The sequence below is a fragment of the Microtus oregoni genome, unplaced genomic scaffold (genome assembly GCF_018167655.1).
Source record: "Microtus oregoni isolate MIOR12 unplaced genomic scaffold, Mior012 000029F_ref0000214, whole genome shotgun sequence".
Taxonomy (NCBI): domain Eukaryota; kingdom Metazoa; phylum Chordata; class Mammalia; order Rodentia; family Cricetidae; genus Microtus; species Microtus oregoni.
Genome location: NW_024543088.1, coordinates 31,310,281 through 31,333,233, shown reverse-complemented (window position 1 = coordinate 31,333,233; position 22,953 = coordinate 31,310,281). Strand labels below are relative to the sequence as shown.

The 22,953-nt window shown below is 43.9% G+C and overlaps 1 protein-coding gene across 1 annotated transcript in view; it reads left to right on the top strand.

Annotated features, from left to right (window-relative positions):
* Atp13a5 (ATPase 13A5) overlaps window positions 1-22,953 on the top strand; it is a 121,729-nt gene that overhangs the window by 29,056 nt on the left and 69,720 nt on the right. Inside the window, exons 6-11 of the mRNA XM_041677977.1 lie at window positions 2,019-2,088; window positions 6,862-6,996; window positions 12,425-12,497; window positions 13,433-13,561; window positions 18,675-18,845; window positions 21,002-21,159. Of these exons, the coding sequence (XP_041533911.1) occupies window positions 2,019-2,088; window positions 6,862-6,996; window positions 12,425-12,497; window positions 13,433-13,561; window positions 18,675-18,845; window positions 21,002-21,159 (736 nt within the window). The remainder of the gene's footprint in view (window positions 1-2,018; window positions 2,089-6,861; window positions 6,997-12,424; window positions 12,498-13,432; window positions 13,562-18,674; window positions 18,846-21,001; window positions 21,160-22,953) is intronic.

The window sequence follows — 22,953 nt, the reverse complement described above, 5'->3', positions numbered from 1 at the left end:
ATAATGTCAGAAACCGCCAATTATCACATTGGAAGAAGAAGGCATGGACTGTGGAGACAGATATCTCAGTTGGGAAAGCACTTACTTGCCTTGGAGGAATGAGGACTTGGGTGTGATCTCTAGAACCCAAGTGAAAAGAGCTAAACAATGTTGGTGCTTATTGGTAACCCCACTGCTAGGAAGGGCTAGAGACATGAACTGAGGCTTTCTTACCAACCAGCTTAGCCTACATGACGTGTTCCATGAGAGACCTTGTCTAATAGAACAGGTGACCAGCCTCTGTGGAAGGATAGTAAAGGCTTTCCTACATGCCCCCCCCCACACACATGTGAATGTGCTCATGCCCCTTGCCATACCTGTACACATGATCACACATATGTTCAAAGAAGGCCTATGTTCAGGTACTGATATGTGCTATAAAGAAAAGTAAGGTAGGTTAAAGAAATTAAGGAAAGTTAGGTAGGTCCTGCCCCTCCAACCACTCCCGGGTGCTAGGGAGCAAACCCAGGGTCTTGCATGTATTAGGCAAATGCTCTACCATGACGCCACACCCCCAGGCCCTGGGGTGGGGGCGGGGACTGTCTTCCATAGGATTGTTATGGAAGGCCTCAAGAAGGAGAAATACTTTTTAGAGCCCTGAATGAAGCAAGTCACACAAAGATGCAAGGTCTAGGTAGAAGGACGGGCAAGGGCAGAGGCTCGCTGGGTGTGGAGGGAGGTGTGGTCACTCTCACCATTTTGAGCTACTTGGCTTGATTGTCAGGTTTGGCTTTTAAAGGTTGAGTAGCATTTACAAAGAGACAACTGTGGGCGAGCACACCGCACATGGGAGGGGGTCGGGTAGGGAAAGGTGGACGGACTAAGCCTTGGGTCTGAGAGGTTCTGACAGTTGACCAATAACTGATTGTTGTCACAGATTCAAGGTGGCTTGAGTTCAAGTCTTTTGAGGTTCCAGAATGAGATTTAGGGCTCATAAATTCACACAGCAATGTTGCTCCTCTTCCACTCTTCTTCTTCATCCCCTGAGTCTCAGCACACCCATCGTGGAGTTAGCAGACTTTAGAGTAAGTCATCTCTGCCCGTGGCAAGCAATAATTAAAGCTGGTGTAACATGCCTTAAAAGTCAAGTGAACTTCAACTCAGTCAGTCTGTCATCCGATAGCAAGGCCAAAGGCCCCTCACCTAGGCTTTCCCCGCTGGTCCCTGCAGAGGTGGAGTTGTGAACTTGATGCCCATGGAGGGCATGGTTAGGTGGAGCTTCCTTTTCTGGTCCTCAGAACTTGGGACAGCTACTTAATTTGCTCCAACTTCAGTTTTCTTTATAAACAGTGATCATATGAAACTTAAAAGTTCCTGGTCATAATTAATATTAGCGGGATGAGCCTTTGACTGAAGACCCACAGTGTCTTTTCCTATTGGCAAGATTGGCCCTTTAGAACTCTATAGAACACTATAAGGATCATATGAATCTTTTGCAAACACTTGAAAAGTCACACAGCATAACCCAAACATGAGGGCTTCTCTTTGCAGTGGACATGTGTCATGCACCTTGTGTGGGAAGCAGACACTTGCAAGTGACAATCTTAGAGCATCTTCCTGGGAATTTGTTCTTTTTTTCTGGTACATTGATGGGAACCTGCTCTGGGAGATTCCAGGATAAGACAGACAGCCATCACTGAAGTCTGAGGTAAATTGAATGACTGAGGAGTCTAGAAATGTCTTCAGACCTGTGTCTCTTTAGCTGCTCTTAGGATGTAATCAGATTATTTTTTTAAATGTCTTTCTAATTTCATTTTGACTGAGTTGTAGTAAAGACAGTTTTAAAGCAGGAAGAAACCAAATTTGTTCGTCATGTATCAACTTTCATTTTAAAGATATACTCATGGTTTAGAATAAGACTATAGATATCAAGGTACAAGATGCCTAAAGGACAGAGGTGGCTGATTTTGGGTCAGCTTGCCTGTGCTCACTTGTCACGGGCTTCTAGGCTGACACTAACAGATGTCAATCTCCCACAGAAGGTTAGTGTGTGGGCCCAACGCTATCGAGGTGGAGATCCAGCCCATATGGAAGCTGCTGGTTAAACAGGTAACTAGACACTTTTCTTCTTTTTGAAAAACAGAATATGCTTCTTAATTCCTTGGCCTCGGGGGGATTGTAAATAACACTTACATCCCTCAGTGGGAATGCTATCTGTGTTTTGTGATGCTGCTTCTTGACACTAACCTATATTTTTTTCTGTTTATTAAGGCTTCCTTTCAGTTTTGTTTAAGCTCAGCAAACACACACATACACACACACACATCAGGATTTATGACTGATCCTTTCCAACTGCATCTTATTTATTGCTCTATCTATCTATCTATCTATCTATCTATCTATCTATCTATCATCTATCTATCATCTAGTGTTTGGGGACATAGTCATGTGTGTGTGTGTGTGTGTGTGTGTGTGTGTGTGTGTGTGTAGGTCAGAGAACCACTTGCAGGATTCAGTTCTTCCTTTTCACCAAGTTGGTCTCAGGGATCAAACCCAGGTGACCAGGATTGGTAGCAAGTGCTTTTACCTACTAAACCATTTCATCAGCCCAACAACACTTAAATTGAAATACACTTCTCAGTGGGAGTCAGATTCCTGTTTTGTAATATATTGTTCCTTTTGTCGTCTTTAGTTTCTGTTGTGGTAGTGTTGTGGCATCCTAATCTGCTCAGGGTACGACAACACAATCACATAGACTGAGCAGAAGTTCAAGGGACACCTGCTGATTTGTGGATCAGCAGCCTCTCCTTGTGTCTTCTCATGAAGGATGCCTGATCTCTGCCTCTCAGGACCTATGTAACCGAAATTATCTCTCAAAGCCCCATCTCCCAGTACCACCACATTGGTGGTCAGTGCTTCAACAAGGGAAGATGTTTGGAGAGGCCATAAGTATGCAGTCTAACCACAGAGGCACGTTATTACAGCTATGATCCCTAAGAGTTTGAAATTCAGTCCTTACACATTCTTTTACTATTTTCAATTTCCTTGAGTGTGACTTATTATTATTATTTTTAAATAGTATGGTATGTTTTGACACTTTTCTTAGTACTTTTGTGTAAGCCAACTTTCAGTGGGACAATTTCCCCCTTCCACTCTCTGAGCTTGCTGTTCCTCTCTGACGACTTGTACCTGCCTCCATCTGGTCCCCACTGTTTTATTGGGTCAGAGCTGGGCCCATATTGGAGAGAACAATGCTTTGCCCATGGGCCCTTTGGTCTGTGAGGGGCTTAGTGCAAGTCACGGCTGTGCCCTGGACCCTGTTTTATCCCATTCCACCCCAAACTGGCTGTGTTTTCAGCCTCCACGCTGGAGCAGGAAGCATACTGATACCTCTCCTTCTCTCCACAGCTCTGGTTTCAATTCCTTGCCTCTTATGGGAGATTTTCTGTCCCTACTTCCTCTCGCATTGTGCTCCTACCTTGTGCTATCTACTTTTGATCCAGGCTACCACTCTCTGGCTCCACACAATGTCCCACAATTCTAACCTGTTTAAAAATATGATCATATGTATCTGTGTTATGCATGAAGTGTGAAGTGGAAATGAGCACATGGGAAACATAGGTCCGTGTACCAAGGGTTGCATGTGTGGAGGTCAGGGGACAACTTTTAGTTCACTCTTTCCTTTCACCTTTATGTGAATTTCAGGGATAGAATTCAGGTCCCACGGGCTTGCACTGTCAAATGTCTTTATCCACTGAGCCATCTTGCTAGCAAGCATATTTTGAGTCTTTTTCTAACCCTTGAAAACGGTCAGTTTTTTTTTTTTTTTGAGAATGGTCATCTCTGTCTAATATAAAATATCATCCACCATTGTTCTATTTCTGGAGCAAACACCAGGCTGTTATTATTCCCTCATTAGATCTTAGAGCGGTGCTTTATTCCCAGCCAAAGGGATTGGGAGGCACAGCTTTCTCATGCGCTTATTTCCACCCCACACGCACACAGCCTCCCCAGCTGTGGAAAAGCAGGCCACCTTCTGAGCTGCTCGCCAAATGCATTTGAAAACTGTGAAGTGTTTTTCAAAGTATTTTTGAAAATTTGATCCTTTTCAAAAGGACTCTGGTATTTCTTAGCACACATCAGTCAGAGCCTTAGCAAAATTAAAGGTGTGTCTGTGGGGGCGGGGTGTAAATTGCTTCACATTTAGTTTGCAAGGGTATTGAATAAGGGGGTTAAATTAGTGATGCTGCTGCTGCTTCTTCCGAAGAAATATTTAAACAACTTTCCACTGTATTCCTATAAATCCAGAATCATGTTATCATTAGTACATAATCTATAATTAGAGCATTTTATGCCAAGTGAACTCAAGAGCTATAATTTGTAAGAAAAGCAATTGAGATGGGGATAATATGAAACACCAAGAAACAAAAGCTTTTTAAATTTATAAATAATATCCAGAAGGCTTGAGAAACCCTTAATGTGTAGCTTTATTAACTTATTAAGTAGCTATCAGTTCATTGTTAGGAGCAAAGTGGAATTTTATTCAGTGTGTGAGATAATTACAGAAAGCAGTATTTGGAAAGCGTACCCCCGATGTTAGCCAGTATTTCATCTAATTTATAAGGATGATAAAGAGCCCTTCCTCGGGAAGGGAATCCACTTCATCCTAGCGGGCGCTCTCATGTTTGCTGTCTCTGTGTGTTGTGGAAGCTTACTTCAGTTCCTCCCTAAGAGCGGCCCTTCCTATTGGGATCGTTATATTTATCTATTTAGGGGTACTGAGGCTGAGGTTGGGATTGTTATATTTATCTATTTAGGGGTACTGAGGCTGAGGTTGGGATTGTTATATTTATCTATTTAGGGGTACTGAGGCTGAGGCTAGGATTGTTATATTTATCTATTTAGGGGTACTGAGGTTGGGATTGTTATATTTATCTATATAGGGGTACTGAGGCTGGGATTGTTATATTTATCTAGGGGTACTGAGGCTGATCCAGGGCTTTGGGTATGCTAAACAGACACTCTTCAGCTGAGCTTCACCCCAGCGTTCTACTGTAAGCATTATAGGAACCCATAAAACCTAAGTGGTAAATATGGGGGATAAAAGAACAAAAGGTGCTATGGAGACACCATGCCTGCTGATCAGCTTTGGAGTTGGTGACACCATCCCAGATGATGTTTGCTAAATCTTTGAGAAAGCCACTGAAAGGGAAAGTATGGATTCAGGACCTCCAAGGCCAAGTTCTCAGCACAAAGGAAATTTATTTGCCCGAGAGGGACAAAGGGCAGAGATATGGGACAAAGACAGAGGTAGAGGACAAGGGAGAAGAGAAAAGGGACAAGGAAGAAGGGAAAGGGCTCTTTGTCCTGGAAGGGACAAAGGACTGCCTCTGCAGAGAGCGGAGACAGACATGGTCCATAGGCAAATGGCTGTTTATAAAGGTAAAGGGGAAACCTTGTGTTAGAATGAGGTGTTTAATTTTAATTGGGCATGTTAATTAGGTGAGCCAAAGGGGGCTTTTGATTGCTGGACTTTTAAATACTTTGATAGTTGAACATTGGTAGTCACTCTCAGAAGGAGGAAACAGTCAAATAAGGAAATAGACCTCCACAGCTATCTTTAAGAATTTAATTTAATGGTTTTTTAGGAAGGCAGAGGGAATGGGGAGAAGGGCAAGGCCAGACAGAGCCATGCTCACCATGCCTGAGCTGATCGGAGGCCCTTTAGCCACTGCTGCTTAGGGTCCTTCTGAGGTCAAGGGGAAGAATACACTGATTGTACTGCCTCTAAAAGGATCTTACTACAGCCTGCAACAGAAAAAATGTGCTATCTTAAAATAGCCTGGATAAAAGAAGAATCTCCCATTTTCATAGCACAATTAATCTAAGTCTGCAGCATGGGAGAACATAAAAGATAAACCGATGATTTTACAATGAGACTGAATTATGTTTTTCCTCCATTATGGTGCTGTGTGACTCTATTCCTGGGCAGACATGAGCAAAACCTACTCAACTCAAACAACAAGCTGACAACAGGCCAAACTACTCACAACACTGATGTCCAACTTGGTGAACCAATTAGTTTGGTTCTTACAGGAACATGGGTGAGGGATTACTTACTAGTGCATAAAAACTTCAAAGGGAGATGCACCAACAAAAGTTCATCCAAGGATGGATGACATTTCATAAAATCTAGAAACCTGGAGTGAACTGCAGAACATGCAGGCAATACAATGGGTTAGAATTGTCTGGTACTGTGGCTGATCTGGGTTTCCTCCAAGCAGGTTGGTTCATTGAGTGATTGCTAAACAGCTCAGTTTATTCTCATCAATCTTCAGAGCTTATAAATTCTTGGGGAATGAGGGGTCTGGTGAATCCAGTAAGTTTCAGGAACTTCCTGAAGCTATCCTAATTGTTTACCTCCTGTCTTAAGGACACTTTCCTGTCAAATGGAGTATTTCCACCCCCCATCCACCCAAGAACGTCCTGTTGGTTCACTTTCTTGTAAAGATCCTCTCCTAAAACACCTGCTGTTTCATTTTTCCATTTACACCCTGTGTCTCCCTCCTAAATGGAGGATTTTAACCTGGAGAGTGCTTCACGACATATGCATAAATGGCAAATTGCTAGATTTTGTTACTGGCGAAGTATGTTTTAGGAAATAAGAAGAGGGAATGTTTTAGCATGACTCTGAGTACTTAGAGTAACTTCTACCATACCACTTTTTATGTGCTTGCCATTGCATTTGGTTGAGTTCTAAGGGAATTCTTAAATAGAAGAGGTTGTCATATGCTGTTAAAATGAAAGGACATTCTATAAAGTAATGATATACTTCTGATCGCTACCACATAAATGACTCCTGTGCTATTTTTATACCTGCAGGTTTTAAATCCATTCTATGTGTTCCAAGCCTTCACCCTTACTCTGTGGCTGTCTCAGGGTTACATAGAATACTCTGTGGCCATCATCATTTTGACCGTTATCTCTATTGTCTTAAGCGTGTATGACTTGAGACAGGTAAGCATTGAAATCATGGTTGGATTCCATTTGTATTTACCTTCTGGCTAAACAAACAAACAAACAAAAAGCCTATAGAATTTGCCCCTGAAGCATGGAGCAGCTCTGTCAAACACAAGCCATAAGGTAGCATTAGCTAATCTTACTATGGGGACACTTGGGGGACAGGGCATTGGGAGTATCAAGAAGATTCAAAAGTCTTTGCAAAGTCTGATCATCAGCTGGAGGCTTAACTGGACGGACTGTATTTAGGACTCTGAGGTTGTGTGTGAGTAGGTGTGAAGAATGCTGCATTGGATTAATGGCAGTCTTACTGCCAAGGCTGGAGGGGGCAGTGACTCAGCGCTCACATTAACCAAGACACTAGATACTACTTCGTATTTCTTTTTAGTATGACAACCAGAAGTCAGGCTGCTAGCTGTGAGGATAGGTATACTTGGAATTGAAATAGATGTTGCAGTGTAATTTTGTCAAAATGAAATAATTCTTCTTATCAGCAACATGAAAGATCATTGATTTTTCCAGATCCTCACCTGCACTCTGTGATAGATACTGGCATGTGGAAGTCTTCATGCACTAAGTGTTTAGTGTTTTAAAGTACACTCATTGATTGCTAGTGAAGGAAGGCGTATTTTATTTACCTGAGCATTCCATGTTTCTTTTATATTCAAGGGCCTCTTATACCCACCACACCTATGAAAAACTTTCATTTTTAGCTGATCTTTCCTACTCTATTTTGCCTTTTTCATACACTACTAACGATTATACAGAGGCAAACATATTTATCTTTTTCTTCTTGGTTTCTGGTTTCCTGATCTGCACATCTGCTGTGTCATAAAATTTTTCCCGGGGAGATGCAATGCCCACATCTACTCACCCCAGACAGGGATCCCACAAGAGACCAAAGTATGGCTACCACCAAAGTCCAACTTGTGTTGGGATTTCTCACAGGATTATGGGTGAGGAGTTACTTATGGAATCAGCAATTACTCAAAAGCAGCTGTATCGTCAAGGTCCACCCTAGCATGGGTGACAGCTCACAAGGCTGCAAACATGGAGCACCATGCACAGCCCACAGGCAGCTCCACAGGTTGGGCACTGCCTTTTGCTAGCGACTGGGTCTAAACCTCTTCCAGGCAGCTCTGCTGGTTTCTGCGTCTTCCAAGCAACTGGTTTGGTCTCAGGGTCTTTTGCAGCTCAGCTTTGCTCTGTCTGAGGGGGCATCTCAGCTTCTGTGACTTAACCGTGACAGAGAGGGGCCTAGAGAATCAGGTCAGTTTCAGGGACTTCCTGAAGTTATTTTTGTTTGCCTTCCTGCTTAAGGAACTTCCCTGGAAGAGGGAAAGTTTTAATCTTAGATGGAACTGCTGCACAAGAATATATAAAGTTAGGCATTTTTAATTTATTTTTTGGTATTTTGAACTGTGTATCAAGATTAAACATTTGGTGCTGGACAGATGGTTTAGTGACTAAGAGTGGTGATTACACTGGCAGAGGGTCCAGCAACCACTGGTGGTTTACAACCATCTGTCACTCCAGTTCAGGGAATCTGATGCCCTCTTTTGGCCCCCAGGAGCACGAGGTCACAAGTGGTGCGCACATGCACACACATACAAACACATGTGGGCAAAGCTATACACATAAAAATTAAATAAATTTTTAAAAAATTAAAAACGATAATTCATGTCTTCTTAACAGAATCCCTAATTTACTCTGCCTTAACACAGTTAGCCACATGGGAACATGAGTTTTAATGGCAGCGCGACAAAGGGTTTCAGAAGAATAGGAATTAGAAGGCAAACACTAATCCTCTTAGCAGCTGGTATTCCTTTACAAAACTTAACCGACCTAACTTGTCAAACGCCTTATGAAGCCACACCAAGTGAGCCTATTTCCTTCACAGCTTCAGCCACGAGCCTTCAACCATTAATGCCATTTATGATCTCATAATTCGCAATAGGTCTCTATATCCATCATATACATATGTTGGGCACAGTGTTTATAGAAGGAGACACATGCCATAGAATAGTTTCCTCCCACCTGAGAGGAGCTTGCTTGTCTCCACAAGGGGAACAGTGGCCAGGTTTCCTGGCTGCCAGTGTATTGCGTGCTATTGCACTGAGTGCTATTGCACTGAGTGCTATTGCACTGAGTGCTATTGCACTGCGTGCTATTGCACTGCATGCTATTGCACTGCATGCTATTGCACTGAGTGCATTTTCATAACCTGACCTGTGGACTTTGAGGTAACAGTAAGATCTGGAGGAATCGAGCCTAGCAGGAAGGAATATCTAAGTCATTGTGCTGAATTCATCATTTCTCTGAATTGAAGCTAAGAAGGATAATCTCCCTGCCTGATTACTCTACCCCAAATTATGCCACTTAGAGAAAGCTTACATTACCATGGCTAAGAAACACTTGAGCTGTAGTCCCTTGCTAAGAAGTTAGGAGAATCCAAGCCGGGGCTGAATGCAAAACCCAGACTGTGTTTACTTAGTGCACCTGCCTAGCATAGGACTGAGGATATCACTGTACCCTCTCTTCCCTGGCTCTGCCTTCAGCCTTGACCTAGCAGGGCCCTGAGGCACCTGAGTTAATGCACCACTTCCAATATCTCTGGAGAAAATCCAGTCACAGCAAACACAAAGATATCCGGCAGCAGATGTGGAATAATACCAGTATGCAAATGAGCTGTGGAAACTGATCCTGGTCCCCCTGAAGAGGGACTGTAGAAACCAGAGGGGCCCAATGAAAATCAGGCAATGAGCTTTGCAGCCATGGCGAGCATCACAGAGCTTGCCTTCTCCTGGCTGGCTGGTTGTCATAGAAACCCATGCTTATAGTTTCCAAGTACATTAGCTCAAAGAGAATGCTTACATTAGCCTATCCTTGTGTTGTTGGAGATGTAGAACACTCCAGGTCTATGAAAGACACTTTCGCTGAGGGTCTACTACATGACAGAGTCTGGGGACAGAGAGGGATGCACGGCTCCTTTCCCACCCTGGGAATTGGGTGTCTCACAGGGGGGGAAGGACAACAGGTAGCTGTAATGGAAGTTATCAGTATGCCAGCCGAGGTGTGCAGCCAGCAGCAGAGCTCTGCCTTCCTCCTGGATCTGGTCCTTGTCACGGGAGGTCATATTTACACAGAGCTTCATGGGAAGGATTAGAAAGAGCTTGCTAGCTGCAAGCTGGGCTGAACATTCTAGGGAATAGCCCCAGCAGAGGCATGGAAGCATGGCAGATTCCCCAGAACACTAAGTCTGATAAACAAATTCAGCTTCCCAGCACAATGAGGTTGGAGAATTACAGTCAAGCGCTATTAACTCCTACCTCCCCACTTCCAAATGGGCTGATTAGCATCCTCTCCAGCTGAAGTTATCATGGCATCGGCTCAGGGAGCTGGCTGAACAGAGGAACAAATGAAAGCAGTTTAGCAGGGAAAAACAGCTCCGAAAGGAAACAGGAGCTATTTTAAGCGTGAAGAGAACACACTTAAGAATATGCTTTGATTCAGGTGAACCTCTCTGACTGTCACCCTCAATGCTTCATAAGTGCGTGACTGTGGCAAAGTACTTGAGCATTTTCCACCCCAGGCCTTTGCCTCTGTGTTTCCATGTATGGTAGAGATAGCATTTTTGTTTATTTTTGTGTATATCTAGCTTTTCTAAAAGGTCTTCCACAGTCATTAGTATGTACCAACGATTCGATACAATGAGTGGTTATATACATATTCATTTGAGTCTTTTACAATATCTTATGGATTTTTTCGATGAAGCCTCGCAGGCTTGGAATAAGTCCATGGCATGTAAAACACACCAGCAGAACACCACTTGAAGGCTTGGAGGTAACTTCAGGCTATTACCAGCTGTTTACCGGAGAAGCTACTAGCGTCTCGGGGGACATGGCTGGCTGCTGCGGTAAGCCACGCCTCCATCTCAAGAATTTTGACCCAATCCAGGGTCCCTCACACAGAACCTTGGCTGACTCTCTCAGCTGCCTGTGTAAGACCGGGTATAAATGAATGCACCCGACAGCTAAGACCCAGGTAGTCTCTTTACGGTTATGAATATGTAACTAATAGCTGTAACACTTCTTCCGCACTATTGACCCAAATGAGTGAAATCTGGTTTTTCATGTGGAACTAAAGTAAATACTCTTCTTTCTCCCATGTAAATCTTAGTCTTGAATTCATTATGTTCTCTCTGGGGACAGGCACAGGGTTGTGCATGGTGCCTATCAGTCGGGAAAGATTTGTAACATTCAAAGTCGTTAACACAACAGATCAAAGTAGCTTAACTGTAAAAGAGCAAAGTGTTCTGTTCGGCTTAGTTTAGGCTGAATTGGAATAGCAACATCAGGAGCCAGACTTGCTTCTTCTTCGAGACATCCAGTTCTCTGACACCATTTGGAAAGCAGCAGAACCTTGCCCAGCAGTCGGTCCTTCCCCGTTTGCTGGTGCCCCCTTTCTCATGCTGATGTCACACCGTGTCAGTATAAAAAGTGTGTGAACCAAGTACCCTCTTGCCTCTGCCATCCTGTCCCCCATTATCCTAGGGACTGCTGCTACCTCTCCAGAGTTCCTTCCATTTCCTCTACCTTTTACAGTCATATCTCAATAAGTTATACCTCAGGAAGGTTTTCCAGGATCCGTCTCACTGCAGTTTTTTCAGCAGCTTAGTCCCTCGCAGGTCGCTAGCACTCATGTACCCTCAGCATAGCGACATGGCACAAAGGGTTTTTGTGAGATTTAATTAACTGAAAATTCAAAATACCACTCCAAAGGCTTACATTATCATCTCTCATTTCAGGTCAGCAAAATGGGCTAGACAGACTCGCTGACTCATTCGTACTAGCCTCAGGATTTCAAATCTAGAGGCATGACTCTGGTCTGTCAGCTCACCCAGTGTGAGCAAGCGTGAACAGGGTCTGCTCTTCCCAGTGGACGGTCGTTTACACAGCAAACTCAGACACTCTCATAATCTGGTCAGGCTTGTTTCTTCACCTTGGTGCTTCTCCCCGGGTCCTGGACTCCGTAGAAGTGTATCATTTTTACCCCTTGGAGTAAAGTTGTATTAAATGAGTCTGGAGAATTGTTCCTAAAATCATGTCAAGAGGCTGGGAGTGGGAGAAGGGGAGCTGAAGCTTCAAAAGCCAAAGTAGAAATTGGGTGTGGGTGACCATATGTGCAACCCCAGCACTCGGAGGCCAGAAAGATGTATAGATTATTTTGACTTGGAAGCCATCCTAGGCTACATAGTGAGTACCAGGCCAACCTGGGCTACATAGCAAAATACTGTCTCAAAGATCAAAAGGAGTAGATCAAGCGGAAGCTCAGTCGTTTGCCCAGGTCGTTTGTCTTCGCTGTACATAGGTGATTGTCAGAATACGGGCTATCTGCTGGTAAAGCCTTGTCTTTCTGTTGGCAGCAATCCGTGAAGCTACACGACCTTGTGGAGGATCACAACAAAGTCCAGGTCATCATCACCGTAAAGGGCAAAGGTGAGGGGCTCAGGCTACCGTTTCGGCACAGTCTTACAGCCTCTACAGTCTTAGGCAGGCTGTTTGTCCTCACTATCAAGCACAGAACTTCTCTCTGACTGAACCCGGGATGGCAAGCATGATGAGATGAATGAGACACCTAACTCATAAAATGGCAGGAGGCTAAGACCTCAAATGCCACCTAATATCTGCAGGACCCCGAGGGACTGACTGCCTTGTTCAGCTTGGAGCCCCAGGCCTGGCTTGCCTCGCCTCCTTCCAAAGTTTGGTCAAACAACTCCTACACATCGTCTTCTTCATAGACTTCAGTCTCCAATTCCCTCTGTCCTCCATATTTCAGACAATTGGATATTCATGTGAAAGCTAAAGGCTCCTTTATCATGTTCAGCTTGCTGTATCTCAAAGACCTTGCATCCTACGTTCCAAGCTGTCATCTGGAGTGTAGGCTTGGATGAAGCCTTTTTATGTGGACTGTCTGGACTCTTGGCATTGGCTCTGAGTTTAGCTTGGGGTAGGGTAGCCACGGTTATGTTTAAGGAATAGAGAATTGCAGTGAGAGCCGCAGAAGGTCTCTGGAAGGTTTACACGTAGCCCCAAAGCTACTCACAGAGTCCCAGTGCCCAGACAGAGCAAGTAGCAGCCAGAGAGTGCCTCCCGTTTGACTGAGGCTCTGAAGAATTTACTTTGCACAGAGCCTGGCTGGGTACCAGGTTCCAAACAGGAACTTGTTTTTTCATCTAGATCCCAAGCAACAATTTTCCAATCTAATTCTCTGGTGATTTTCAGTTGAGCAGAAAGGGGCTCTGGGCAGGTGAACAGGTGGGGTAGGTCCTATCCAACAGGAAAATAAGCAAATAAGAGTTCTTAGTTGTTTTAATTCTTAAGGAAAAACAGAAGAAGGCCAAGCCAGTCATGGACCTTTTGCTGTCCCCTAGGTCTGCAGGAGCTGGAGTCCCGTCTCCTGGTTCCAGGAGATATTCTCATTCTTCCAGGGAAAATCTCACTGCCCTGTGACGCTGTCCTGATCGATGGGAGTTGTGTGGTGAATGAAGGGATGCTCACAGGTAGGCTGCCGCCACCCAGCAACCTCTTCCTCACCCAACAGCTAGCCCAAATGTTAGCAAATCAGGTCAACTGTTCCTGTTTGGCTGGGACCAAGCCCTACACTAGGATATGAAGTAGGTAAAGGAAATCCATGTTGCCCTTTTATTCAAACAAAGACACAGAACACACAAGCAGTGTTGGTTAACAATAGGACTAAGCCACAAAACAGAAACCTAGAGGACACATTTTTTAACCTGTGGGAAGTTTGTTTTTGTTTTTGTTTTTTGCTGGTTGGTGGCCTGAAGTAGCGAGTGGAAGAAGGTGTGGGCACGAAAGCAGGTGGAAATGGAGTCTCATTGTAAATCTGAGAATACTTCTGTCTGCATGGAAACAAAGCACAGCCTAAAAGACCGTCAGGTCCCAGGCAGAGGAGGGAGGAGAGATCTGCCTAGCCCTGTGCTCTACAGGTGGAAAGTGCTTAGAGCTGGGTAAGCTCCCAGGAAATTTCTAGCAAGCCTTAGCACGGTCAGCAGCCCACTGCTCTGTTCCTCAGTCTCATAGACCCAATGGATCTCCCATCGCGACTCAGAGGGCTGGAGTGTTCACCTACAGGTTTTAAAGACTTCTTGTAATTGTGTGAGTAGGAAGATGCTATTTATACGATTGCCCTTTAGTTTAGGAAATCCTGCAGCACAGCGCATTTCAGCAAGAGACTATTTGGAAACCCAAAGCTAAAAGCTATTTGTCCTTTGTGCCGATAGATTGTTAAACTTTCCTGTTTCCATCTGGTACAAAGATGGGAAGAAGTTCACACAAACCTTGAACATGACCTGAGGGCAACAGAAACCCGTTGTCTGCTCCTCACATGCTCAACATCAGCAGATCTTAACATTTACAAACGGCTCTACTTAATTTTTAACGGGCACATGATGTGGTAAACCTAAATATGTTTGGTATAATTACAAACTATCTCTAATACATTGAAATCAACCTGCCTTGTGATGATGGTAATGAATGTTGCCATAGTATCCAGTGTGCAGACCTCGAGCTAAGAAAGATGTTGGCTGGCCTCTACCCTACGTGTTCCCGCAGCCTTAGTGTGCCTGTGTTCTGAACGCTTCTCTCACTGGGTAACAGAGAACATGACGTGGGGACATCAGAGGCAGGAAAGACAGCACGGCTCAGGCCTTCCATCTGTCCCTTATCCTTTCCCGATCCACAGGATTTGTCCTGAGTCTCAGAAAAAGCCAGAATGCACCAGAGAATTAAAACTGATCTAAAATGACCTTGAATGACAGCGGGCTTTTCCCAGGCTCACTTACGGCAAAAGTGAAGTCAGCAGCACCGATATCTACATATTCTGAGTGTGGAAAAATAAAATAAAATGATCCATTTCAGAGCCAGACTCAGTGAAATAGAAATACATATATGAAACTAACTGTATGTATCTTGTTAATCTCTTAGAAAACATGTAAATCCCAGCAAGCCCTAGCATATTTCATGTAGGAAATGGACCCCACTGGCACACATACCGTGAAAAGCATCCAGACAGAGCCACCATGTTAGAATCAGATTCCTGGCTGATATATGGTCATGTATCCACAATCGCAGCTCAGATCCATCTACTTTCCATTTTGCAAAGTAACTCTTTGCAGATATAGAAGTTTTATTTATGTAGAAATAATATGCAAATACTCCTAGTATCCTATAGTAACATATTTTATAAATAGCATTTATATCTCACTTCATCATGCTATTGGCTTGGTGTTTATTTTGATACAAGTCAGTGATCTTGGCTCGGTTACTCTTGACTTCATTGTAGCTACTCAAGGCCTACGAAACAGCAGGATGAGATGAAAGCTAGACTCAGGTCTTTCTGTGGCTGCAGTCTCCCCACTTCTGGAAGGCTGAATGAGGCTGGACACCCAGCTTTTATGATCTTACTGAGGGTTCTCATAACCTCCTAAGATGCAGGTCCCTTTTCTTAGGGACACATGGTGCATAAGTCCTCTTTGGATCCCCTTCCAATCTTTCAGGACTGCTACTTTAGGTAAAAATGCAGGAGAGGAAATGCATGGGGTAGGAGAAGGCCTTTCTTACTCTCTAGATGTCCCTAGAGTCTGTGATTGAGCTTAGACATGGTTTTCAGGACACAGAAAGAGCCTCAGAAGAGGTATGATCTACCCATTGCTAACAAGTGTGTGTGGCAAAATACCAATTCAGAAAGACCACAGAGGAAAACCCCTGTGTGTCCAACTTCCCTGTCTCCCGTGCCTCCTTCTCTGAGGAAATGGCCTCCTTCAGGTCCTTATTTTCCACCAAGGGGGAGGAGGCAAGACACAAAGGGGCATAAGATGAGGGACAATCCATTAATATTTACCATTTCTTAGTTTTAGCATGTGCTTTTTGTTTGTTTGTTTTAGTTTTCGTTTTTGAGACAGAGATTCTCTGTAGCTTTGGAGCCTGTCCTGGAACTCGCTCTGTAGACCAGGCTGGCCTCAGACTCAGAGATCTGCCTGCTTCTGCCTCCTGAGGGCTGGGATTAAAGGCGTGGGCCCCCACTGCCCGGCTCGTGTGTGCTGTTTTCTACCAACATTCTGCACACTGTTTCACTTACTCCACAGTCTTTTAGATGGGTGAATACGAGGCCAGGAGAGGAGCAATCGTTTGCTAGTATTCACACAGAAGAAAAGCAGTGCCTCCGAGACCCGGGTGCTTTTGCTGGACTGTTCATTCCCTGATTTCTCCAGCTATGAGCAGAAAATCTACCGGAGCTACAGCCATGAGCAGGGCCGGGAAGAATTTGGAGCAAATGGGAATCATGCAAGTCAGAAATAACACACATTCCTAACAACTGCTTCGTGAAAGAACAGCACCCAGCCAGCGCATCGCCTCCCCAGAGCGCATGCTTCTAGCCAGCACTAGATTCTCCTGGGGAAGCTCAGTGAGAGAGAGAGCACAGCCCTCTTCCTTCTTCCTGTTCATGAAAGAACTGATTGATTGGGAGCCTAAGTTTAGGACGGACGCAGTCACCTGAGATGGACACACAGGGGTTTTCCTCTGCGGTCTTTCTGAATTGATATTTTGCCACACACACTTGTTAGCAACGGGTAGATCATACCTCTTCTGAGGCTCTTTCTTTCATTTTTTATTCTTTTCTTCTCACCCCCCCCATTTGTCTTGCCGATGTATCTGTTTACTTGACACAAGCTCTGGAATGCTCATGATGTGCCAGGCACTGTGTTGGGATCAGCGAGATAAAAAAGAACGCTCCACTGACACACCATTTTCCGTCAAATGGTCCCAGGGCTGCAATGAACAGGAGGAGCCTGGCTTCTCAAGCATTGTCAGCATGAAGTGGCGTCCAGCTCCGTGGGGACATGGGAGAATCTCTCTTTGACAGATGCTGAGGATTCCAGGTCCCTTGCACCAACTCTATAATTGAGAGTACAAAATCAAAGCACTTTCTCCTGAAACATAAACCCCCTTGCACCCTAATCGTTTGCAGGTGAATCCATCTCTTTTTGGACTCCACCAGAAAAGCCAAAGCTTGAGAGTTTTAATAATATAGGAGCAATATTAATTCTGGGTAAATTTATCTGCCTGTAGTATCATTTCCATAACATTATCTCCAGGTGACTTTATTTGATCAGCGCCTGTCTGATTCCAATTTCCCTAGGGCATATAAATGAAAACTAGTTGCTAGTATCATATTAGGCAAAGCAATAATCTGGCTTAATCTTTCTTGTCACAAAGCAATCTGTAAGTACCTATGTATTACAGAGGCTGGCTTCCCAAACAATGTGGTACAATTATTTGAAGACTTGCCAAAGGTTCTGTTTTAGATGCAACTGATAATTCTACAGAGTGGAGGGGGCATCATCACCCTTTAAAGAAAATGGAACAAAGATAGTGCTCAGCTAAGGGGTTTGTTGAAGAATATGCAAGTCCGCAATAAAATGTTAGAGTTTCTCATGCCTTACTGTGTAAACATTGTCTGTGCTAGGAAAGATAGCTTTGAAAAAACAGTAATAGAAAAACCTAAGTATTCCTTTTATTTGACTCAGATGTACATGTAGCAGAAAACACATTTTGAAACCTATTATATGATGTAGAGGAAAATGAGGAGTATAGAAAGTTCTTTATGCCAAAATTCTTGCCCTCATAGAGAAAAATATAAATATAATCAATATAACGCCAATTTTAAATTAGAAAGATAACGTAATTATTTTGCTAATCAAACATTTAACAAGAGACTGCTTAAACTTTAAATCTGGGACCTAGGAAGTTATCCACATTTTTTTTTTTTACTGTGAAATGAAGTTTTACCTTGCATTCTTTGAACTTCCAACATTCTGTCCTACAGAATGTCACCTTGCTTGAGAAGGGGACAGAAAACTGTGACAGCCAAGGCCAGGAAGTGCCCAGAGGTTGACTGCAAGGTCAGAAAGGGCCCTGCTCAGCTGCAGCTTATATGAGGATAAGCCCAGGGGTCCACTGGGACTCTGGGGCTCTGGGAATGGGAAAGGGGAGTCTGGAGTTTGTTTTGCAATGGCAAGGGGGAAGAGGTGGCTTTGTTAGGAGTCACCTGGAAAATGTATGGAAGGATCGTGATTTTCCAGCTCGGGACCAGGAGCTTTATGAAGACCAGGTTTCTGTATAGTGTTTATCATTATATTCCCAGTTCTTTGCAGAATAAGCACTTTGATTTCTGGCACAGAAAACACTTTAAGGTATTTTTGGAATAAAGGGGGAAATGTGTGTGTGTGTGTGTGTGTGTGTGTGTGTGTGTATAAATGCACAGATGGAAGGCGAATGGAAACAAGCGCACACATGTTTCCAGTTTCCGGAACAATGTCAGGTGATGGATGCAGGGATATGGCTGGGTGATAATTTAACTGCTCATTAAATCATGGCAACAAAGCACACATTCCATGTAGAGGAGTGCTGAGCAGAGTTTAAGAAAATATTTTTACTAGAAGTAAGCCTACCACTGCATGAACCACGGGCATCATGGGATGAGTTCTGATCTGGGTTTGGTGATGGTTATACAGTTCCTTGGAACTGGCCCGCATCTGTTCTGAATAACTAACCTGAGCTTACACAGAATCAACAAAATGCAATCTTCTTTAGGAGAAAGCATACCTGTTACAAAGACGCCGTTGCCTCAGACAGAGAACACCATGCCCTGGAAAACCCACAGCTTAGAGGATTACCGGAAACACGTACTTTTCTGTGGAACGGAAGTGATCCAGGTCAAGCCATCCGGGCAGGGACCTGTTAGAGCCGTTGTCCTGCAGACAGGTGAGTGCATTCAACTTTTGTAAACTTAAGCTGTGCTAAAGGTAGGGAGAATTGAAGGTGGGAAATTTCACTTAGGATTTTGGAGTTTGCCATGTTCTGGTAATAGTAGCCACATGCTTTTTTAGCCAGACCCTTATGATTCTAAGTGGCCGTCACCTTAAATTGAATGTTCATTGTTAAACCCTTATTTGTGTTGAGTGACATGCATAGATATCATATATATAATAAATGTCCTTCAAGGCTTGTAGGCTTCTCCTTTTTTTCTCAATGCTTCCTCTTAAGGTTTCTCTGTAAAGCAACATCAGCCACAACTCAGAAGGATTTTTCATGTCCAAACGATGCTTGCTGGATACTTTTGAGTCAGGGGTCTAGACACGAACTCTGTCTTGCATCACCTCTCTGCAAACAGTATCACTATCCTGCCCAGCTGTTAGTATCATCTTTAACATTTCTCTTTCTCTCAGACCAAGTGGGCATCAAATCCTAAGGACTCTGCTACCACCTGCTGAGTCATGGGGTCCTCACTTTCTCTGTCATGATTATGGTTTATGCAGGCTTTGCCGTTTCCCATACAAAGCATTCTACCAGAAAGACAACTCTTTCCTTTCAGCCTTTGCACTGGTCTCTCTCTGGACTGTTACTCAGACTGCCATAACGGACACATTTCCTTAGCTGAGCTTGTGCATTTCTATCATGCTCAGGATGTTTCCATAGTTATATCCATTTTCATTTTTTTCATATGACATTGCACAGCCAATGCCTCCCTTACCCTGGCCCTGTCTAAGTGGGTGTTTGTGCTGCTATATATATCCATGGACATATATATATATATATATATATATATATATATCTTGCTTTTTGATATTATGCTTTAGTTTGGTCTGTTATTACTGAATATTGCTTTAATTTAAAATATAGCTTCTATGTTAAAACAAGTTTTGAGATCCCTCAGCCAGGTGTCTAAACAGAAATTAAAGGTTAGATTCCTATAAAGCAATGATATTTTCACTTTAGCAAGATGCTGAATTAAGAGACCATATCTTTCTATGAGTGCTTCTAAGTGCTTAAATGGCAAGAAATAGAGATAAGACACACTCTGTGTGAGTGTGTGTACATATGCATATATACAATAGCTGACCCATATTTAAAATATAGACAAGTCAATCCATTTAGTCAATAAGTCAGACAAAAGTAAGCATATACTGAATGTTATGTAAGTTAACAAATTAGCGCTTATTCCTTTAGGGAAGGTTATGCTATGATATAAGAGACAGACGGATGTACTTGCAGTAACTCCCAGTTAACTAAACTGTGGAGTGGTAAGAGAAGCTATATGGTCATGTATTGTAGGAAATAAATTACTTCTGGTTCAAGCATGGACATAGAATTCAGGAAACACTTTTCCGACAAGGCAGCATCTGATCAGGAAGCCAAGCCTGAAAGGGTGAGGGAGCGTTTGGGCAATTGTCTGAGAACTAGAAAAGATGGGCACAGAATCAAAAGAACGAGGGTCTTCTGGGACCGTTGAATAGTGAAGTTAGTCTATCGAGATAGAAGCAGGTGATGTGGAAGGGACTTTCAGTACTGTGCCTAGAACTTTGAGCTTTGGTCCAGGGAAGCTAGTGCCTTGGGGGTTTTTGGAGCACAAGGGAGTCATGATGAGAAGCCTGTGCAGCTGCATTTTAAAGAAATGCCTTGCCTTCTGCCTTCTGCTTCTTTACCTGCTCGGTTCTTTTCTCACTTGTACCTGTTTTCAGCACATACCTGCTTTAAAGGCTTCTCTGAGCATCTCATTTTCTCTTGGTCACAGTTTTCAACTCGCAAGTCTGGTTTTCCTTAGCTCTGCAGATGGGTGGTTGGCTGTGCTGTGGGGGCCACTGAAGCACTGACTCCCAGGGCAAGAGGAAGTAAACAGGATTGAGTGAATGGAACAGATTGCTCTCTGTGATTGTTGACAAGGAAGGCAAATGCACTGTTAGGTCAGAGCAATGCTGTTTCCATATCTGTCAGACCCCAGTGGCACAGCCCCTCTGGGAACCCAGTGGCACAGCAACCCTCAGACCCCAAGTGGCACAGCCCCTCACAAATTCCAGTGACACAGACATGTAAGTCTGGAAAGAAGCAGAGACTTGATCCTTCTGTGGTTATCTTCCTAGGTTATAATACAGCAAAAGGGGACTTGGTGAGATCCATCCTCTATCCGCGACCTCTGAACTTCAAACTGTACAATGAAGCCTTCAAGTTCATGGTGTTCCTGGCCTGTATTGGTGTCGTGGGATTTTTCTATGCCCTGGGTGTCTATATGTACCATGAAGTAAGTCTTGTCAATCATAGTTTTCTGAGACCTGGACCTAACTCAGAGGATTAAATAAGATTGATTCTAGCTCCCATAATTCTGGGAGTCTGTGCTGCTGTCCAAAACAACTTTCTTTGATTGTAGAAATGTTCTTTGCCTATCTCTCCAGAATGAAAAGACGTGGCCAGAAATACAGCTAGCCCAATACTAGAGTGCATGACCCGCATATACAAGGCCCTGCCTGGGTTTAATACACACACACACACACACACACACACACACACACACACACACCTGCGCACACACACTCACGCGCACACACACACAAACACACACATAAACACACACACGCACACACACACATGCACGCGCACATACACACAAACACACACACACACATACACACACACTGTTGCGCAGTTCATTGGCTGTCTCACCGTTTGTTTTTTAACGAGGGGTTGCTCCAGCAGTGATAGACGATATGCAACCCAAAGAGCTCTATAGGAAATACATGTTTTCAGCACCCATTCAAACAGGTAAGAAAAATGTGCTAATCAGGTCAGGGGGCAGGAAGAGCACAGTAATTAAAATGAACAAAAACACAGAAATACGTGAGCGCCTTCTAGAACTGACAAGCAATTAAGGGAGATGCCTAGCAGGGTAGAAAGAGGTCACAATGATGGGGATCTTGAATGCCACCTCCAGTTTTAACATTTTCCATGCAGTTTGGAAAGTGGTGTCCCAAATAACCCCCAGACATGACGGAAATGGCTTACTCGTGCTTTCTGTTTGGTACCTGAGGCAGACTTAAACATTTGCTTTTCCTTTTCAGAGATGATGATACCTAGTGGGATCCCTACTTCCCTTTAAACCACAGGGTACCAAATTCATGCAGATTGGGTACCAAGTTCATGTGGATGCTCTATAGGGTACCAAGTTCATGTGGATGCTCTATAGGGTACCAAGTTCATGTGGCTGCTCTATAGGGTACCAAGTTCATTTGGGTGCTTCTCTTGACTGGTAGCCAGGGAGGGGGAGGTTGTCATTTTAATCTCTGAGGGTTTTCCTGGTCCTGAGACTCTGCTTTACTGTTCATTCATGTGGCCTCTCAAGCATGCTGGGATCCTGCGGGCAGGTCGAGGAAAAGAGAGAATTATGAGTTAAGCATGGGTGTGAAGCTGGGCATTGTCCAAACTGGCAGTACCAGCGAGTGCTGGGTGTTGGTAAGTGTGCGAGCAGCCAGGATATTGGTGGACAATGACATATCCAAAGATTTTCTAGTTAATGCACATGCCAAAACCCTCTAAATAGTCATTTCAAACTGACATAAGGTTCCAGAGAGGGAGCTCTAAGGAGTCCAGGGCGTTTGCCACTGGTATGGAATCTGGGGAGAAGTAGGCAGAGTACCAAGGCCATAAAGTCCAGAATGTGATGTAGTGTTCCAGTTTGACCTGGTGAGGAGAAGCACCAATCAGAAAAGTAAAACAAGCCTCGGCATAACCTAGAAATGAAGGTTTCCTGGACAGAGATCAACATGCAATTCACACCAAAGCTGCAAGTTGGATGCCAGACCTCGTGGGTCAGAAACTTTGGCCCCGAGGCTGCCCCCATCTGCATAGGTTCAGAAGGAGACAGGCTGGAGATTGCAGGGTCACAAGTCCCCTGTGTGAGTAGCTGGAGAGAGTGGAGAAAGCAGCGGTTGCAGCAAACAACTAAATGATGCATCTGCTGCAGACACGTGGCAGCCATGTGAGAGAAACTAACCTCGTTGTTGGCTTCACCGGAGCTAAGCACACTATTTCAACCTAAGTC